The sequence below is a fragment of the Montipora capricornis genome, chromosome 13, assembly GCF_036669925.1.
Source record: "Montipora capricornis isolate CH-2021 chromosome 13, ASM3666992v2, whole genome shotgun sequence".
Taxonomy (NCBI): Eukaryota; Metazoa; Cnidaria; class Anthozoa; order Scleractinia; family Acroporidae; genus Montipora; species Montipora capricornis.
In genome coordinates this window covers 26,082,977-26,104,560 of record NC_090895.1, presented here as the reverse complement: position 1 = coordinate 26,104,560, position 21,584 = coordinate 26,082,977, and the positions used below count along the sequence as shown (strand labels likewise).

At 40.0% G+C, this 21,584-nt stretch overlaps 1 protein-coding gene and 1 pseudogene across 6 annotated transcripts in view; one reads left to right on the top strand and one right to left on the bottom strand.

Moving 5' to 3' along the window:
• The window catches only part of LOC138029062 (uncharacterized), an 18,003-nt gene extending 7,973 nt beyond the window's left edge, over window positions 1-10,030 (top strand). For all 6 annotated transcript variants that reach the window (XM_068876745.1, XM_068876748.1, XM_068876747.1 and 3 more), the window contains 3 exons: window positions 2,010-2,121; window positions 4,700-5,335; window positions 5,899-10,030. In XM_068876745.1, the coding sequence (XP_068732846.1) occupies window positions 2,019-2,121; window positions 4,700-5,335; window positions 5,899-8,075 (2,916 nt within the window). In that variant the 5' untranslated portion in view covers window positions 2,010-2,018 and the 3' untranslated portion in view covers window positions 8,076-10,030. The remainder of the gene's footprint in view (window positions 1-2,009; window positions 2,122-4,699; window positions 5,336-5,898) is intronic.
• Window positions 10,031-10,159: 129 nt separating this feature from the next.
• Window positions 10,160-12,176, bottom strand: LOC138029063 (uncharacterized; annotated as a pseudogene).
• Window positions 12,177-21,584: the final 9,408 nt, after the last annotated feature.

Sequence of the window (21,584 nt, the reverse complement as noted above, 5' to 3'; positions counted from 1 at the left end):
GGGTACGAGATTACCAACAGACCTGTTTATTTTCGTGAACCTTTCCTGCTGACAGAGCAATACTAAAAATATCCTCCCGCATCACATTTCAACCTTAAGCTCAAAAATTCAATACACAACATATTATAATTCACAAAGGCAGAAAATATCACAGAATCCTCTCCCAGCGAAACATTTTATTGAAACAAGCAACATAAGATGAACTAGAATGCCATTTGCATTGCAATGACTTTCAACGCCATTACTGGTTAACGAGAATAACGAGAATAACTGGTTAACGAGAATAACAAACTCACAAGGCAGAATGTATATTTATGTTTAATTAAGTTAGCACAACAGAAAGACGCTAACCTCATTTTGACACGAAAATGCTTTACTATTGCCATAAAAACTATAGCCAGTTAAGCTCGCATACTTTTATAAAACATGATGAATTCATAAAGGCCACCTTTTCCAGCGAATAATTTTTTGAAACAAAAACATATTTGCTATTAGAGGCAAAAACCCCTTCCTATTTCATTACATGCGTGAAGAGAGCAAAATTTAACACTTATATTGCGTCTTGTTTTCCTACATCTCTTACCATGGTAACTCTATAGAGTTGTTTGCGTTTAAGTAAATGTGTCATGTCTAAAGAATTGGTAAGTAGTACGTCATCTGCCTGGGGTGGGCAAGATTATTACTTCGTCCTGCCAAAAGGATTCCTATAAATTCCCTGAGATCTAGCGGTGACGAATCCTCTAATCTATTAGCTAAGCTCAAGTGCTCTGAATTGTTTATTTGTGTTGCTCAGGAGGAAACCCAAATGGTTTGAACTGATAGTTTGTTGTATTGATTTCAACACGTGTCGCCTTAAGACGATCACCACACTGACCAAACAGCTACAAAATTAAGAGAACTGTATTTCCGCCAAAACTTTTACATCCAAATGGCGACTAAACCAAAAAACAACCCACAAAAACACAAAATCTTGATTCACGTCATTAACACGTGACCACAATTCCAGATAAGCAAATCGTGCAAACTGAACTAAATGTTATTTGAACTAGACCAATGTAGTTATAATCGCGACAACACGAATGCAGGAAAATTAGAGGCAGTAATTCAGTTCTGTCTTAGAAGAAAGAATACACTATTTTGTGAACCGTACTTTAATAATCGTAAAATGATAAAATACCTGTGGTTTCTGTGTTCTGGTACGTCATTACTTCAACAGGAATAAGTCCATCAAGTTAAAATGGTATTTAAAAAAAAATACAAAAGCACTGGATGCCTTAAGCAAACTATTGAAAGTTTCTTTCCTATTTGGAGTCCAATCACGTTACCTAGTTTTTGCTTCCTTTGTTGTTTTTCTTCATCTTTTATAATTTTTGTCCTTTCTCTTCTTACCTACCTCATTTGTACTTTTTTTTGCCATGTCGTTTTCACCAAACAGTACAATATTAGACAAGATTATTATTTGAGTTATTGTGCCTTGGTTGACACTTTGCCCCGAACATGACATAAATTGTGGCTTACTTGTATTTGGCCTGGCTGAGATCAAAAACCAGCCATGGGCCTGGGTAGTGGTTTTACTTTGAAAACCTTGCATATGTTCACCTCTTGAAAACTACCGGGAAATCTGCTTTTTATCCATTCCAAACCTGCCTACACGTTGCTTCCTACACTTTTCACCCGACCCTGCCTTCCTTCCCTGTAGTGTAGGTTTAGAGTAGAAGTGAGTATGACAGGTTTCCAGTCAGTCCCTTGGTGTGAAGGGTTCATGTGCACTGAACCTTGTCGTTAATATTAATGGTACTTCTGAGCACTGGGTTGATTCGTACCTCTTCTCCCACCCACAACATCTAATCCCGTGGCTCTTTAGAAAATGGATTTTAAAAGCACATTTCCTATTTGAGCTGTAGGTGAGCAGGCGACTGATTGATGGTGGTGATGCTGTTAATATTGCATGCTTTTTTTACATCTTGAACTGACCCACTTCTTATCAATTTTTCTTTTCTTGCACACAGTGAGGAAAGATGTCAAAAAAGCCAAAGCAAGGTCGAAGGTCAGTAACGGAGGTCTTCAGAGACGTTGGAAAGGAATTATATCAGGGGAAGAAATTGGAACATCAACATTCTGGTAAAAATGTTTTCTAGTTTCTGGTACATAATAGCAGTATATTTTCAAATTGATAACAATCATAGTGCATGGAAACAAGAGCAGTTTGTTTTGCAAAGTAGGAAGTTTGATGTCCAAAGGTAAAAATACATGAATTTGGTAAACTGTCATGCAGCACATATACATTAACCAGGACTCGAAATTGCGACCAATACAGTGGCATTTGCGACTAAATTTTTCCTTTTGCGATCAAAATATCTGGAGAAGTAGCAAATTTGCGACTTGTTGTCACCTTCGCTCTTTCGAAACAAAAGGGTTAGCAGTTGCCACTTTGCTGCTACTTTTACTAAAATAAATAAATAAATGACCTAATTATTTTGTCTCTCGCTGTGAATTTTCTCTGAAGATAGCGTAATTGTAGAGTAATTTAGCAACGATGTCACGTCCATTCCTTCGATCATTCGCCATTTTCAGCGGTTTCTGTACACACAAGTTTTGCAGGCTCATATTTTTTTGCCATACTGCTGACAACACAATGCAGTGCGGCAATTTTACGACTAAAATTTGCAAAATTGCGACTAAATTTTTGTATCTTGTCGCAAAATGCGACTGGATTTTTTCGTTAATTTCGAGCCGTGTTAACCCAAATGAATTTTTGTATCTTTATTTTGAAAGCTTATTACTTAAAGAGCTAAAGGTGCAAATACTGTTAGATTTGGAGCTTTATTACATGTTGTAAATTTCATTAATTATTATTGAGGGTGTAAACCAATCCCAGCACAGTATTCAGATCACATGTACACAACTGTAAACCCCAATACAAATCAAACAGTAGAATTAACTTTTGATACAAACTCCTGCTCAGCTAATTAGTATTCATTAACTTTTGATACAGATCTCTACTGATTAAATGACAATACTTTGCATTCAATTTAATGTATTCATTTCACAAGCGGGATAAAATATTCGCGTCCGATCTGTATGGGCGTTTACAATGGCGAGCCAATCTCCTGCTCATATTTTATCTACTACGTAAAAAATGATGTAGTATCAATAATAATAATAATAATACCAACTTTATTCATTTAATTCAATGAAAGGGAAGGATACCAGAGGTTATCCCTATCGAGGGTATCCGTGCACAGCCGGATGTAATTGATTGAGAGTCGATTTTGATGAGGGAGGAAAACCGGAGTACCTGGAGAAAAACTCTCGGAGTCAGATTGAGATCGACCCGAGGCCAGGGTTGAATCAGGGTCACGGAGGTGGGAGGTGTGGTTGATACATATACCTGTAACTGCTAAAGGATACCGTCAGTCAAGTAAAAACAGGAATGTTAATTAAAGTTGAAATTATTTTTGAAATTAGCTGATCTGCATTGCCTTTTTTTGGAAAGTTTAACAGCAAAGTAAGCATTAATGTTTTGGTGTAAAAAATTATGTAATTGCACCCATTCAATTCTTAAATCTACATTTTCTCAAAAAGAATAATGACCATGACTTGAAAACTATAAAGTGCATTTGAAGACATAATATTATACTACATCTGGACAAAGTTTGACAGAAATCTATTTGTTTTTGAGTTGTGGCCATGAAAATTCGGAAATGTTTGCTCTCTTAAAGTATCTTAACAGTGATGTGCTTGAACATTTTGTGATGGTAGCCCATGAAATATATAATAATATACGATATAAGCGGTGGATTTGTATCACATTTACAAACTTGAGGTGAAGGACAATTGTCTGGGTGAAGTTGTATTCCTGCAAAGGACTTTTTAGGGTGACATTGACTGAAGTTTGGACAAAATGAGCAGAAGTCATCTTCAGAGTCAGGTGATTTGTGTAGCATCGGTAGATGGCATAAATTTTTACTGTAGTCGTTGATGCGGTGATTGGTTATCAAAGTCATGATGTTATTGGTTGACTGAAGGCCGTGAAGACTGTAAACAGTGATTGGTGTATCTTAATTTCAATAAATGTCTGCACACTTTTGGTTTGTAAAACAGGTCAGTCACTTATTTTATTAAAAATAAATCTGTTTGTGTATTGCTGCTGTTGTTGATATAATGTAAGTCGTTTGTAGGGACTGCAGCAAGTTGAGGCATTGGTTTAGTGGTCTGTGTTCTATTATAAGTTAGTAAACCAGCTTTCCAGTACAATCCATTGCTTATTTAGTACTGTTGGCTGTCTGTTGATTTCACCATTTGTTGTTGCATGTTTGTGTTGAGTCACTCTTGCATTTAAACCTGTTGAGCGTGAAGATATGATTGGGCTAAACACAAAAGGCACTCATATGAACTGCAAAAGCAAATCAGTTATGAAAATTACTTGTAAAGTAACAAAAGTAACAGCTGAAAACTTTCAGGTTGAACAAGATTGGAATCTGTAACTTGTAGGAGGCAAACTACTCTATTACTGAGCTTTGGTGATGTGATCCTATAAGTGGTGAAATTTTCAATTGAAAGTACGTAGCCAGTGTTGTTTGTAGACAATCCTGAAAACTAAAAGAAACTCGCCGTAAAGGAGGTCTTCATGATGATGGCCCCTCAAGTAACCAGAATGATACCCTGGCTAACAGGTCTTTTCTGACACTTGTTTCAGGTGCTGTTGATGGAAAAACCAGGTACACACTGCTGTGTTGCCTTCTGGTCAGGCAGGGCTCACGAGTGTTAAAGGATGTGTTTGACAGACTAATTCATGCACAAGACCTTTGCAGTGCCTTAAAACATGAGCCAGTGCACTCTAAGCTTCAGTCTCTTCGAAAAGAAGGAATCCTCAATGCAGTGCAGTGGAGTCAGTTGAATCCAGTTGAACCCTCTTCAGTGTCATCCACAAACTTTGACCCTTCCCTCTTGATTGTGCTTCTGAGGACAATCTGTAACCTGAGTACTCCATCCTCTGGCTGGGATGTACCTCCTCATTCATCTGACACCAGCTATGAATCTGACATCGTGCGTTTGAAATACTGTGTGAATGCAGTATCGGCCCATGCCAAAGAGGCCTCTGTTAATGATGATGCAGTGTTCTGTAAATACAAAGATCAGATCCAGAACACACTGGTGCGATTGGGAGGAGCTAAATATGAAGATGCCATTCATGAAATAGAGAAATACGAAATGGGGCCATTGGATGAGGAACATTTCAAAGAACGTCTGAAGCAGTGGAAAGATGATGACGAAAGAATTAAGGACAAATTGAATGAGTGGGAGTGTCAAAGGAAGACTTCTGAAGATGCAGGTCAGTTTTGGGGAGCAAAAACTTAGGGTGTTGTTACAGCAGTATTTGAAAGACTGATGTCTTCTGAAAGTAGAAGGTTTTTCTTAGCTGCTGATTACCATCAAAATTAACAACTGCATGGCATAGTGTAGGTTGGGTGCCGGCATGAAATGTCTGGTGTTGTTTTTCTGTTCTGTCGTTTCCCTGATTGTGTTTCATTGGCCCTGAAAAGCCCTTTTGGGGAGTGGGGAATGGTGGTGGATGTAGGGGTTTTTGACGCCGCAATCTTTGTTGCGGTTGAACCTTCCGCTTGACTTCAACTAGTTTGCTTTCCCGCGCGCCTGGTTACCTCAGAGATATAATAAATATCTTATTAACCTCGTTTTCTCGGTCCGTACAGAAAGTTACAGATCCTCCTTGTTCTCCGTTGATTTATGGCCCAAGTGCGAAATAAATCAACAGGAAAAAAAACCTCTGTCCGTAACTTACAGTACGGACCTCGTACTCGGTTAGTAAGGTCTCTCCTCCTATACTTCCTTCATTTTTTTCATTTTCAACAAAGTTTCTTTCTTTCCTTTTTTCAGTTGTACTGAACGAAATGATGACAACGCAACCGACAAGTGAGTTACCAGAAGAGGTTTCTAACATACACGGCCACTCTAAGGAGGTTGATGTAATTTTTCAAGCCATCGCAGGTGATAATAGTTCTTTTGCTGGAGTTCTTGTCAGTGGAATTTCAGGAATAGGCAAGTCTACTGTTGCTATTCAGGCTGGTCACCAACTAAAAAACAAATGTCAAAGCATTGTAAAGTTTTGTTCTTTGAGAGACGTTCATCAACTTGAAATGGAAGGTACATGTAAAATGGAAGGTGAATGGAGGGAAATTTTGAACGTGTGTGAACCTGGACATCAACAAGCCAACGAGAACCCTCGTCATGTCTTGCTCAGCTGGTGCAGGCGTCTTAAATGTAACGTAGTCCTTATTCTGGACAATGCGGAAGATTCTATGGAAGATGGAACCATAGAATCGTTCAATAACATGCTGAGAGACTTGAGGATGTGTTCTTGTTCTAAAATTAAATTTTTGATTACTTCAAGGCGATTCGACAGCGTTTCGTTTTCAAAACTAAGGCTTAAGTATGTAGAATTAGACCCCTTGGATGGAAAAGAAAGCATCGAAGTTTTAAAGGGTGGCGCTAACATTTCTTCGGATAACCTCTGCGGGGTAGAAGCTCAGTTAAGCAAGGTAGCCGAACTCTGTGAGAACATTCCACTGGCACTTCGACTTGCTGGACCCCTGTTGTCATCAGAATCTGAATACGATTTTGAAGAGCTTATTCAAGCACTGGAAAACAGCCCAACAGAAACGCTTGGTCACGGTCTTCAGCGAATGATGGAAATAGCATTTGAAAAACTCGACAAACCACTGAAGGATGCACTAGTTTGTCTGTCGGTGTTTGTTCGATCTTTTGACAAAAAAGCTGCCAAAGCAATGATTGTGGATAATTGTGGTAACTATCTGACGAAACTGAAGCAGAGGTGCCTGATCCAAAAACAGGGTCATCGATACCTTATTCACTTACTCATTAGAGACTATGCCAGGCAGATGGGAAAAAGAGATTACTTTGCTGATATTTTGGACCATGGCCAACAGAGATTTGTCAAGCACTTCCTGTCGCTTCTAGTTCCCAATTCAGATAAATTCTGGGGCAAAGACACGTGCAAAGAATCATTTGACTTGTTCAATGAAGAAAGGATCAATCTTGAGTCGACTCTTGAAGAGGTTCGTGGGAAGAAAATCAGAGACTGCAGGGAACTGGAAGCCGTTGTTGATAAGTGCAAACAATTGGCATCCTACATTGAATTCTGTGTACCCTTTCAGCTTTATTCTGGTTTTCTAGATGGTCTTCTACATTTTGCCACAGAGCAAGGAAAAGTGACAAATCAGGTCGAGATATTGCTTCTTCGTCATCATGAGTCAAGGAAGCATGGCAGTACTAGTAAAGAATGTGTTTGCCGAGCCATTAAAATGCACGAGAAACATCGTGAACGTTTTGAGAAGGCGTCTGAGGTTTTTTATCTGAGTCATTATGGCAGACATATCTCACAGGACTGTGGTAGCAGAGAAAAAGCACAATCTACTCTAAAAAAGGCCATCAGCATATTTGAGAAAGAAGACCTTGGTAGCACTTTTGATAAGGGCAGAATTCTTGTACAGCTGGGACATAATGAGAAATTTTTAGAAAGGCACGACGAGGCTCGTAAATACTACGAGGAAGCACTGAGATTTCGTCAGGAACATTATGGGCAGCATCTCTGGACTGCTTTCGCCCACAAGGACCTCGCAGATTCCTATTTGTATCAGGAAAAGTTGGAAGAGGCTAAACATCACTACCACAAAGCTATTAGCATTCTGAAGGCGATCGAAATGTTGGATCAGAAAGAGTCGATTCCTGTCTACAAGAACTTCGGGATATGCCATCAAAAGAGTCAAAATTTTGGCGAGTCTCGGAGAGTGTTTGAGAAAGGGAGTGAAGTTGCTGATTCCACCATCGAAGGAAACCACAAATGGAAGGTGTGGATAAAGACTTACTTGGCGCTGCTTCTGGACGAAAAATTCCCCGAAGAAATTGCAACGGCAGGCAAAATTTGCGAAGAAGTTCTCAAGATGGGCAAAAACCTTGAAATCGAAAGCTGGCCCAAAAAGGAAGACCTTGAGAAGCTCCACAGAAAGATCCAAGGTGTACCAAGCCCTCCATAACTTATCTTTTTTCCAAAAACCTTCCATGGCACTTTGTTATGGCTCTCTTTCCAGCCTTGTATCAGACGTGCTTCAGAGATTCTTATTTAAAGGGGCTGTGTCATGACACTGTAGCTGATTTTGTGTAGGGTTACCAATTACTTGTTTTCGACTTCTCTTGGGACATTTTCATTTCCCAGGAGAAATTGCAAACAATGATTATGCAAAAGTCTTGAGGGGTAATAGAGGTGTATTATGGGATTGTGCAAGTAGTGAATTAGCATAGGGGTGGGACCATTGTAAATTCCAAGAGAAACTGGAAAACGATGCTTATTTAAATTTGGGTGGACAAGCAAAGAGTATTATGGTATTTTCCGTTTCGGGCAATTGTTCAGTACACCAACATGGCCACGATGACGTCAGAGACAAGCCAAGAATAGACCTTTTTACAGTTTCGTGCTTAGTTACCTGCCCTTTAAATGAAAGTGAGGCTGGAGTTGACCTTGTTATGATACAGACCTCCTTGCTTTTTCCCGCGCTTTGAGCAAGTTACATGCAATTGCTATGAATTTGGATTGGTTCATTGCGCTGTTTGCATCTGCTGTTTTTGGTCGAATTGGTATTGTTTTACGACACTCAATTGAAAACCGCTCTAGTCAATTGGTTTTTCTTATTGTACTGTTTTTAATTAAGATTTTGTTCCCTATGATAGGGCAAAACGTTATTGAGCAATCGGTGACTGAGACCAGCTACTGGAATTTTGCATGCAAATTATACTCGAATTGTTTTCACGTTAATTGACCAGTCTCATTAAGTCTTTATTTATCATATTTTATTTTTATTTGTGTTTTTCCACAAATATGGGATACAGCAATACTCATAATACACGTTATAGGGTCCTAAGATCACAAAGTACAGAGGAGAGGTCACCGGATGTGAAGAAATCCGGATTCCGTAACACAGCAAATGTGAGGCTTTGGAATCCGGAATCCAGGGCGTGGAATCTGGCCATGGAATCCAGAATCCACAGATTTCTATAGAATCCAGGATCCATTTCTGTGGAACCCGTGAGTTTGGAATCCGATCTCAGGATCCCAGATTCACTATTTGGGATCCGGAATTCATGGCCTGGACTCCAGAATCCGAGAGCCACCTGGATTCCCTTACATGGGGCGAGAGAGGGGCACATCTAGACGAACTAATACAATGCCCTTTAACTAGTGAATAAGTACGTTAAAAGTAATTTTTGAAAAAAGAAAAAAGACGAAAACAAAAGGAAAGGTAACTATATCAATTATAAACATTCATTAGTATTGAGCAAATTAATGATGATAAAGTGCATTTTTAAACACTTTTTTTCGTTGGGTTTATCTTTTACGGATTGGGAATATCATTTCAAAAGAATTTACCGATAATTGTTGGACAAAATAGCGTCATCTTTGTTCGAAATGAAGTTGTGGCTAATTATTTTATTTGCAGATGAACTTGGGTGTGTTAATCACGTAGCTCAGGTACGAATGATATGGAAAAATGGGAAATTGTCATTGTTTAAGCAATCATAATAAAGTAAATAGGTGTTAAATTTTACAAATTTCTCCTTTTCCCAAATTTAGAAAAAATGTAAGGAGTTCGATGATCGCTGGTTGTAACAGTATTATTGATCATGAAGTTGTACATACTGTGTATATCATGATTTCTTTAGAAGTTAGTGGTTAGGTAGTTAGTAGTAGTCAACCCACGAAGTAATACTTTTTATACTAAATTGTCGTTTCACCGATGTATTCCTTATGTAAATTTTATTTTCCTTTGGGTCACCTACTCGATTAGTTCCCTGAACTATTTAGGTGTCCCAAACTTTCGCACAATTGCTGTATTTTAGTTATCTGTGATTACGTTGTTTTTAGATCATGTAATTGTCTTAATAGTAATTTTCTGTAAATAATATTTTTGTGAGTTATAATAAAAAATTAACTTGACTTGACTTGAGGAAATTTCAAGAAGCCTAAGATACATAGTGAGGAGGAGACTAAACGTCACTGTAAGCGTTTGGTTTGTTGATAAGGTATTACTTACTAGATTGGCTTAATAATACTGGAAACATTTGTAATTACTGACAATAAGTACTTTCTCAAAAATTCTTGTTCCTTTATTTCCAATCTACCATTGTTGGTACGCCCTTCTCGATTTGTGCTGGGCCGTTTTTGAGCATTTTCTCGATTTCGGTTTCATTTCGCGGAATCGTGAGCAATTCAGTTGCATACTGCCCAAAATGCAGAGAGGTTCTTTTCATTTTGGGGCAGCATTTGAGCACCATATTGGATTTCAGGCCAGTTTGGCTAGCAAACTTTGTCTTTTGGAACCTCCATGCAGGTTGCCCGAAAGAAAGAAACTGTGAATAAAATTTTAAGTGGCTTGGCCTAGTGGCTGATGGTTGAGCGCGCGCCACTTATCCCAGCGAACTCGCTCGGATAAGTGACGAAAGCCACTCGTTCCGACTGTTTTACTCGCGGCTTCCCTGATATACAGGTGTTCTAGTATCTCAAATTAAGGGTAGAGCATCCGACTGGTGTTACGAACTGGTTCGGTTCGAATCCAACCTAGGACTTTGATTAGTCAGTTTCCCATCTTTTCCACGGACGCATTGCATGTCATGCTATTTTAGTCAAAATTCAAAACTCTAAAGGACGTCTTTGCAGCAATGAAGACCAAAAAATAATGCTGTAGTTTTGTTGCCAATGACCATTGAAGTGCACTGAAGCTGTTCTTTGTTGTTTGTAGCCAAGGATGGAAGGGATGGAAAGGGATTGAAACTTGAAAAAATTGGCCAGTTTTTTTAAGTTTGGAGACGTTATCCTCTGAAAAGTTAAATACGAATAGCTCTTTTTGCCATATTGTATTTCGTATCATCTCAGTGAGTTGACAGGAATGTTATACGTGTGAGCTATAGAACTAATTTATATTTTTTACCCAGTTTTGACCAAAAAACTGAGTAAATTAATTACACCCGTTGTTTCGCTTGAAAAGGGTGGTTGCTGAAAAATGAGGGAAGACGCTTAGAAAACTACTGACAATGTCGACCTGTAACGCACTGTTACTTTAATTTAATTTCTACAGTTGTCTCCCGATAAGTGCTATCAATGAAAATTATCATGATTTAGATAAGCGGTTTCACCATTACCGTCAACATACGGGTCGATTTCAATGGGATCGTCACAGTTCCGCCGTTTGGGTATTTCCGCTCGTAAATAGGGAAGTCAGTAGGAGAGTGACATCCGCCATGTACAATCTTCTCTCCAGTGCTGACGAACGTCGAGGGTAGGATGTTATGGCGATTCAAGCGTGAATCAATGGCCACGTATACTATCACGGGTATGTTCACGTCAAACTTAACAGTGGTCTCGTCATTGGGGCCCCGGAGATGCGTCAGGCCGTAGTACTTCGGGGGAATATCAACCATTTCGTAGCATTTCCGGTTTGTAGCAAATTTCTCTTTTTCTCGAACCATGCTTATCTCTCGAGGGCTGCCAGGCGGGAAAGTGACTTTCAGCTCTGCAAAGGGGCGAACGTCATAAGCGTTGTCGCGGAGAAAGATGCCCGTCAGGCGAGATGTTTTGAAACTCAATGTCACCAAGCCAGGACCATGAACTTTCTTGCTTCTGTAGATAGGAAACTTGACTCTGTCTTGACAGCCTCCTAACATCACTAAATCTCCGGTTTTTTCGTAGTCATCTCCGTGGATATACGAAGAACGCAAATCGATGGCAAGATAAAAATGATGACCGGGACGTTTACTTTGAATAAAATGTCCCCCTGTTTGTCTTTGAGTCCACGCACATGGGTTAAACCATGGTACAGAGGTGGAACATCTTCCCAGCGATAGCAATTATTGTCCGTAGCGTATTTCTCCCCGTGTCGCAACATGGCTATTTGCAGTGCCCCATAGCCCGTCACCGACAGCGTAGTTTCGGTGTGGATCCCGTTTGACGCCTTGACCGTCAAAAACATAACGAAAGAGCACAAAATCCATAAAGAGACCATTGTTGCAGTGAAGTTTGCTTGCGGTGTCTTGACTGTTTTATTGGTCTAGTCAACTCATCTGCTTTTATTTGCAAACGTGCTGAAATGGACTGAAATGCAATTGAAACTGGCACGCGTCACATACGTGTGACTCAATTTCACCGGGGTGCCAGATAAGAGGATTAGAGGTCATGTTAACCAGAAGTGACGCAACATTCATAAAAGTGGGAACGCCTTTCCTTTTAGAAGTTTGAATAATTTTCCGGCAAAGCTTCGATGCTGAATACCATGCCACTTTTATTTGCAAAAGAAAAACATCTGTTGTATTTAACGATCGCCAACGAAGCCAAACAAAGGTGGCAGTGGCAGGGTCATTGTTAGAGTAGCTGCTTCTCTCCTCTATCCCTTCCTTCGTATTTTTTCAGGCTTGCTTGCAATGTCTAACAGCGATGATATTTTTAAACTTCTTTTTCCTGCATGCCCATTCCGCAGTTCAAACTAAGGGTCGATCCTCACTGCTGACAAAGTCTCGTTTTGTCCGGGACTAAATTATTTGCCCTGGCGCATCCGCACTGCCTGTTTAAAGCCTATCAATACTTATCCTACAGTCGGAGTCTGATTTCTGGATTGTGAGATCTGATGGCGATACAAATAGAAATCGTAACTTGTCAATGACGCTTCTCGTGAACACAAAAGAAAGTAACACGGACAGATAATTTGTAAGGGTCCTCCTTGGCAGGACAGCGGCTCCTTTGATAAATTTGGCCGAGTCAAAATGTTTTGTTTGCAGGACAAACCATCCGCACTGATAATAGTTACATGTTGGCTAAAAAGAACAGTTTTTGTCCTCAGCGCCGATCGACCCTTACTTCTGCCCGTTGTTCACCGGAAATAAGTATGTCCCTTTTGCGTTGTTAACCGGAAATAACAATCATCTAAAGTTTGCCTCCATTTCATAGCCAACACCTATGGCTCACGGACTCGACCTTCGACTAGACTCTTCATATTTGACTTGTGCGTCTTGAACCCTTGAACCCAGCGGTTTCGCTTATTATTTCCTACCCCGCTAACCTTTATTTTACCCGACTTGAATTTCCTGCCAATTTCAATCAGTTTCCGGTTGTTTATCAACGTGGAAACTGGCCTGTTCCACGCTCTGAGTAGGTCGGGATGAGTCGCGAGAAAACGTCGAGCGAAGGCTGGGGTATTGGGGCTGCAAAATCTTTAATGGTCTTTAATTGGACAGTTTGCTGTTTTCCCTAGTGAATGAAAATGCGCGAAAGTCACCCTGGTTTTCGCGTTACGTCATCGCCGCCATATTGCCGGAAGAAAACAAAAGATCGCTCATTAGCTCCTTCTGTTCGTCCGTAACCAATTGTATATTACATCACTGTTATTTGTGCCTCTTGAGATTGGTTGCAAACCATCTATTCAAGTAAGGAAGGATTACCGTCCCATCTCTGTAATCTCTGTGGTATTCGAAATAATACCCAGCTGTACTCATACCTACATGTAGCTTTCCGAACTCAGCATGATTTCGAAACTGAGTGATACAGATACGCTTACCCTAAATACGACTAAGACTGAATTTATATTGATCAGGGGCAGATAAAAGCAGTAAGCTCCTTTAAAACATTTGTTGTTTGAGCCATCAATGGCTCTCCCATTCATAGAAGTAATGTTCCAATGCTGATCATGACTTCATAATAACTTAAGTCATTTACGGTGGGCTGAGTGAGTCGCTTGCTGATCAGTCCAGTCTTTGCGCAACGAGGAAGACAAGGGATTTCAAGGCGTTTGTCAGCGGTAGTGACGAAAACGAAGGTAAGTACGTAGTGTAATTATCATATAGTGGTTTGATGTGGTTCTAATAGGTACTGGCGTATACTAGCGTACATGGGCGTACATCGGTATGTACTGCTGTACATAAACATACATGGGCATACACTGCTGTACACTGGCATACACCAGTTAAGCAATGGAGAACGTTTTTCGTGTTTCCATAGCCTCATCTAAACATTCGGGGGAGTTGGGAGAATTCTCGACAGTTGTGCGAATCCGATTTTATAGAATATTTCTCAAAGATAATTCGACAAATGAAGGAAAATGCTGGGTTTTTTTTACTTCTAGATTGAAACAGATTTTCGTGATACACGCTCATATCTCCTACCAGTCAATCAAACGCGCGTCTGACAACACATAACCAATCAAAATTTGTGTGATGTCACAGCCGTGTTTCCATACTCTCATATAAACACAGCTATTGACCAATGAGAGTGCACGTACTATCCTAATTATTTTATAATGTACATTGGCATACATGAGCATACATGACCATACACGGTCATACATGGTCATACACAGGGATACATAGTATCCCACATACACACGGGCATAAATTTGCGTTACGGTTATTGTAACCACTTCTGACTATTTCAACCTTTCTGATATGAAAAGGGTGTGGTAGTTCCTCAAAAATGACTCTGGTCGGAAGGGCGCTTAATTGAGGGGAGAAAATGAAAACTAACGTCCTTCATAAAACTTCAAATGTGGCTATTTCACATTGTTATTTTGCAGACAACGGCAAAGAAATGGACAAAAGTGACAAACGCACGTGCAAAGCTATTCTTTTTGCCCACTAAATATACAAATTTGTGACGTTTTCGTTGCCGTCGCCGTAAGTTCGCGAACAAGTGAGACATTAGGGAGTTTAAGAAACGACTACGACTATGACAACAGCTCAACAGATGCTCGGCAACATGGAAACGATCGTGTTCTGACTTGTAGAGCTATGTAGCACTACATAATACATTGCCATTTACCACTTTGTACTGTGTAGCACTATATCTGGCTAATTTGCAAGTGGTGCTGTGTATGGGTTTAGGCACTGTGTAGCACTTTGTGTGGCTTTTGAGGGCTGTGTAGCCCTGTATATGGCTTTTTCTGGCTATGTAGTGCTGTATAAAGATGATAATAATAATAATAATAATAATAATAACTTTATTAATCTCCTCGAAAGGCTTTTCAGCTTAATTTACAATGTCAGATATCTAAAACTATACATTTCGAGGTTACTTGAGTTACATGCTCGTCATGGGTTAGATTACAGTCCATTGTAACTCCCAGGTTTTTCGCAGACTTAGATGTAATCTCCTTGCTAAGTAGTGTAATGCTTAGATCATGTGGTATCTTCGTCAGCATCTGCGGAGTCCCCAGAACCAGAAGTTTTGTCTTGTCCGGGTTAATGAGTAGACTGTTCTTGCAACACCATGCGCCTATGTTCCGAAGATCTTTTGTCAACTGATCTGCGGCTAAGGTGGCATCGCGTACAGGAAATGAGAGGTATAACTGTGAGTCATTAACAGAGCACTCTACCTACACTCATATGCATTTACGTACACTCAAATGCTTTCACCGTCATTCATACGCACTGACTACATTTGCATGCATTTACCTACACTCCTATGCATTAACCTACATTCATAAGCACTGATCTACATTCGCATGCATTTACCTACACTCCTATGCATCAACCTACACTCATATGCATTTATATACACTCCTATGAATTAACCTACACTCGTATGAATTCACCTTCATTCATAAGCATTTACCTACATTCGCATGCATTTACCTACACTCCTTTGCATTCACCTACATTCATACGCAGTTACCTACATTCACGTCCACATCAGCCTTCCGCTGCCACTTTATGTAACTTAACCTGCATTATCAAATAAACGTATGTATGTTTGTATGTATAAGCACTGACCTACATTCGCATGCATTTACCTACAGTCCTATGCATTAACCTGCACCCATATGCACTTTCGTACACTCCTAATCATTAACCTACACTCCTATGCATCAACTTACACTCATACGCATTTACCTGCATTCATAAGCACTGACCTACATTCGCATGCATTTACCTACAATCCTATACATTCAACTACATTCATAAGCAGTGACCTAAATTCGCATGCATGTAAATACGTACATAAATGCATATGAATGTAGGTTGATGCATAGGAGTGTAGGTGAATGCATGCGAATGTAGGTCAGTGCTTATGAATGTAGGTGAATGCATATGAGTGTAGGTAAATTCATGGGAATGTAGGTGAATGCATTTGAGTGTACGTTAATGCAAGCGAATGTAGGTCAGTGTGTATGAATGTAGGTGAATGCATATGAGAGTACGTAAATGCATATAAGTACTATGTTATTAGTGCTCTATGTGGGAGCTAGTATGACGTTTTTGCCAAAAAAACACTGACATATCGTGAACTAAAAAGGAAAGCGGCTAAAAATCCTTTGAACAAAGTTTAGGCTACCTGTAGCCTCTTGTTGCTGTTATTTCTGATGAGCTTGGAGAACCACCCCCTTGGTAAATTTTGCACTCGCTTTCACTCTCCTCTCCTCCCTAGAAACCAAAAATGGCGGCGAGTATTAAACCTTTGTAAAGGAGAAAGAGCTCTGTGGCGAACGGAAAAAGAGTTTGAGCAGTGGTTTGGATTACTAGCCTGTCACTTAACTTATTATAGACCGGTAGGTGTCGCCTCGCTGATGCCATTTTTTCAAGAAAACAAAAGCTTTCTTTAATTTACAAGTATGTTTTCCATATTTTAGAAGGCGTGGCCGACAGGTACTGTGTTGTTGCATAGCTTATTTCTTGAAAATGAAGCAGAAATAGCCCGTCACTTACATACACTTACGGTGTTACATTGATCCCTTTAATTGCTCCTTCGAAAATTGTTGAAACTCGAAGCAATTTGAGAATTTATCATCTGAATTCGTGTTTTTGTATTTCAAGTTAAACGGGCAGGTTACAAAACACAGGTCACAGGCCATTGTTTTTCCGATACAGAAAGAACCCTTACCGTTAACAAATGCAACCATTAGGCCTAAAAACTTTTGTTTAGGCCTAATTAATGAATGTTAAGGATTCTTTCTGTAACTGTAAAACAATGACCTTTGCCTTGTGACCTGTGACCTGTGACCTGTGTTTTGTTCCTGCCACAAGTTAAACGCATCTTTCTTAATTTTTTTTTTTTCCGGAGACATTTGAATGGAATCTTGAAAGATTTTCTTAAAATTCCTTCGAAAGCAACTGAAGAATAATTTGAATAGCAGCTGTGGCGACTTCCCACATGAATCTTGACTTAATATTAAGTGATTTTGCTTCATAAGACCTTGCTAGAGCAGAAGTACTTTCAGGTCTGATGTTAAATCACGAAACGCATGGATTTTGCTGTCACACAAATAGCAGGCTACCATGTTTTGGCTGCTAACGGTTACGGACAGTTATGCCAAAGCCCACTAAACCATGAACACCTTGTTAAGTATAATTAGTAACATGCCCAGTTACTGTCTTCTTTTAAATTACATGTACAAGACAAACTTGAACACCCCTCGCTCAAGAGACATATATTATGTCCTTAGACCTCGCAGCTGCACAAGTGGAACTGGATGCAGTTATAGCAACTCTGAAAGGAAAACAAGATAGTTTGGCCACTTGCTGAAGCAAAGGTGCGTTTTTTTCCCATATGTTTGCTTTCATTTATGATTTGTAGACTGCCTCAAGGCGAGGGTGGAAAAGAGTTTAAAATTGCTCGCTTATTACATATTTTATCAGTCTAAAAAAAAAACAAAGGAAAGGAACTTTATTGAAGTCACCAATTGTTCTAGCGCTGGAGCACTAATTGGGGACACTGTAAACTGAAATTAACAATTAACGCAAATCAAGATAATATTGTCACCGCCAACTTTTGTGGAAAAGGAAAGTTAGAGCAGCCTCTTTCAAGATCTAAAACAGCGATGTTGTAAGGTGAAGCGGGAAATGGTCTGCTCGTGACTTGAGCAGGAAACATTTGGACCTCGAAGCCTAATGAGCATGTTCATTGTGGAAAAATCCTACTTGCGGGAGGACCTCAAATAAAGACTTCTTAGTTTTTTTTGAAGAGGGTATATTCAAATGAAACAGGTAGATAGATAGATAGATGGTTTTATTCAAAATCATGGCAGCCAACAGGCTGAATTATGATATTCGTAACAATATATGTAAATATGTAAAACTACATATGAAAAACTAGAGAAAAATTATATTAATATTAAAATATATAATATAAGGATGTATGTATATATAAAAAAAACGACTAGTTAATATAAATTAAATATAATTGTGTAACTAAGTATCCATAATTAAAACTATAAAATGGTGCCAGCTTTCCTTGCATTGTTATTACTAAAACTTAATTGTGTTCTTTTAGTTAAGAACTTGGTGTTACTAAATGTTCTTGTTTTCCTTAAATTGTAATGACAAACGTTTTTGGTAGGCAAAAATTTGTTTAGTTTGTGTCCTGGTCTGCATGCTTCCTTAAATAGTTTACATGTAATCATCTGGCGCCTCTCCGATAGTTTTACTAGACCAGCTTCATCTAGTGCTTGCTCGTAACTTCTGCCCGGATGAATAATGCGCAAGGCACGCTTCTGACAGTACTCTAGATCATTGGAGAGATAATGTGGCAGGCTATCATGAAATAATGCACATGCATACTCCATCATAGATCGAATACAGGTGATGTAGAAGGTTGTAAGGTCCTTTGGTTTTACTTTGGCTCGTTTAAGTTGACTCAGAAAGTATAAACGCTTGTTAACTTTCTTGATAACTTCGTCCACATGGTCATTCCACTTCAGATCGTTTGCTATGGTTATGCCAAGAATTTTGGCTTTACTAACACAGTCAATGTTCTTGTTATTGACCTTTATTGGCTCAAAATCCCTGTTGGATTGTGTAAAACTAATTCGCAGTTCTTTACGTTTATCTTTGTTCAGCTAGAACTTGTCGGCAGACACTTGTTGGGATAGGTCATCAACATACTGCTGTATCTTACTTGTAAGGTTCTTTAATACAGTTTCAGCTATGGTTTATGTCGTCAACATACTTCCACATTGGAACACCGTTGATAGTAAGGTCGTTGATCATAATGGTGAACGGCCATGGACCCAATTTAGTCCCTTGGGGCACTCCTGATGGAATTACTCCCCATTCAGAGTTGTAATCTTGAGTGAGCTTGATGCGTTGTCTGCGGTCCGTTAGGAAATCTTTTATCCAGGTGACAATACCACTAGGGAGGCCAAAAGTTGAGAGCTTCTGCATCAAAATCGTGTGATCGATGAGGTCGAACGCATCATGAAAGTCAAATAAGACGACACGAACAGTAGCACCATTACCATCAGTAGCGCTCAGCAAGTATAGCTGGTTTGATGTGATCCACTACGTATTCCTCAGCAATCTTGGATAAAACAGGTGTGAGCGATGTCAGGCGTAGGTGTGAAACAGATGGAAAGAACAAATATGTGGTCATTTAGTTGGGGCATTGAAGAAATAACTTTCCCTCTCACGTTGGGTCTCTTTGCAACTTGTAAGTTCATTGGATGGGTATTCAATACACGCATCTCTGTTGTGTTTTACAGGGATTGTGTCCATTGTTGCTGTGGTATATTTAGTTTGTCTCCATTGTTTTCTGAATCAGTCTCGTGCACCTCTGTTATAGCTGTGAACTGACTTAACTTGCTTACAACAGAAAGCTTTGTGTTATCTGAATACTTTTTATGGTGAATCTGGTGCACGCACCCGAGGCACTTGTGTCGAGACAAAACTGTATGCTCAGTGCTAGTACTGCTTTTCAGCAGACGTGTGGAAGCTGAGCCTTGCCGAGTATCTGTCAGTTATGCTTTGTGTTCTTTATCAGGGTGGTTGTTTATTGGTTCACCTTGGAGGCAGTGATATTGACAGTGTCAGCCCGGTCAAAATGTGCTGGCAGGCAGCGATTTTGCTACCTACAATGAAATATCTGCCACCTACTAAAGTCCATTGATTACAAGTCAGTGTGAGGTCTCTGTAATGTTGTTACCACATTTGGTAATACACGGTACGAAAGTAGTGTCCTAGATGTTAGAGCACGAGGCCGGAGAGTGGGAGAGTTAGTTTTGTGAATCAGAAAATAAACAACGTTTTGACAACATCGTTACATTGGCGACAAGGATATTTCCACAGAGTATTTTACAGGATATTTATCTCGCAAACGCGTGAAGGATGGCCAACGCGCTACCCACATTCCCCGAGTTCGATGTATCTGAAAGAAGCACACAAGCTGCAAGATGGAAGAAATGGCTCTCCCGATTTGAAAACCTACTTGTCGCTATGAACGTCACAAACAAGAAAAGACAGCGAGCTCTGTAAATCCATTATGCCGGTGAAGCTACAAATGAGATTTTCGACACGTTGCCAAACACTACCGCAGGAGAAGGCGAAGATCCGTTCAACAAGGCCATAGAAGCACTCACAAATTATTTCACTCCCAGACAAAATCGTGAGTATGAAATTTATGCTTTCCGTCAGGCCAAGCAAGAAAACAATGAGAGTATTTCTGTGTTTCATACAAGGCTAAGACAGTTAGCAATTACCTGTGAGTTTGCTGACGTGGATCGCGAGATCAAAACCCAGAGCTGTAGTTCTCACAAGCTGTGTACGAAAGCCCTTGAAAATCCGTCATTCATTCTGACATAGCTTTTAGATGCTGGTAAGGCCATGGAGCTCTCGAAAGCACAGGCCGCTAACATTGAGGAGAAGCAATCTGTCCATAAATTGTCCTTATTCGGTGGTAATCGAAGCCGATGAAATCGGAGTAATAACATAAATTCAAACCAAGATGGCGAACGTTCAGTTGACAAGAAGTCACGTGTCCGGAAGTGACGCAGCAGCGGTCATGAAAACCAGAAATCAGGCGTAAAATGCTGAAATTGTGGTCAAAATTACCCCCATCCTGGAGGAAATACCTCTTGCCCCACTTATCAAGCCACCTGTCGAGGCTGTGGCAAGTTAAACCATTTTGAAGCTGTTTGCCGGTCCAAAGGCAAGAGAGAAAGAAGAAAGGCACACCAGTCCACAGTAAACAAAGTGAGTGAGAACGAATCAACTGATGATGATGAAGTATACACCTCCTCTCTCAGCACAAAGACCCTGAAGGACCAGCCTCTCTTCAAGATTAAGGTGCATGACACGCCAGTTACGATTATGGCTGACTCTGGAGCAAGCATTAACATTCTGGATGAGAAAGAATATCACAAGCTACCCAACCGTCCTAGTCTTGAACCAAGCAGTGTGAAGATTTATGGTTACCAATCAAAGGTACCCCTTTGTGTCCTCGGAAAATTCAGTACCACGCTCGAGTCAAAGACAAGGAAATTTAACGACAGGCTCTACATTGTGGAGGGATCCGGTGGCTCCTTGCTAAGCTGGAAGACATCGCAAGAGCTCAATCTTCTTCAAACAGTTCAGCAAGTCACAGACCTACCATCACACCCTGAAGCAAACGCACCAGTGGATCTGTTGGAAGAGTATAATGACTTATTTCATGGACTGGGAAAGCTTAAGAACTATCAGATAAAGTTACACATCGATGAAGACATACCGCCCGTTGCACAACCGCACAGAAGAGTCCCCTTCCA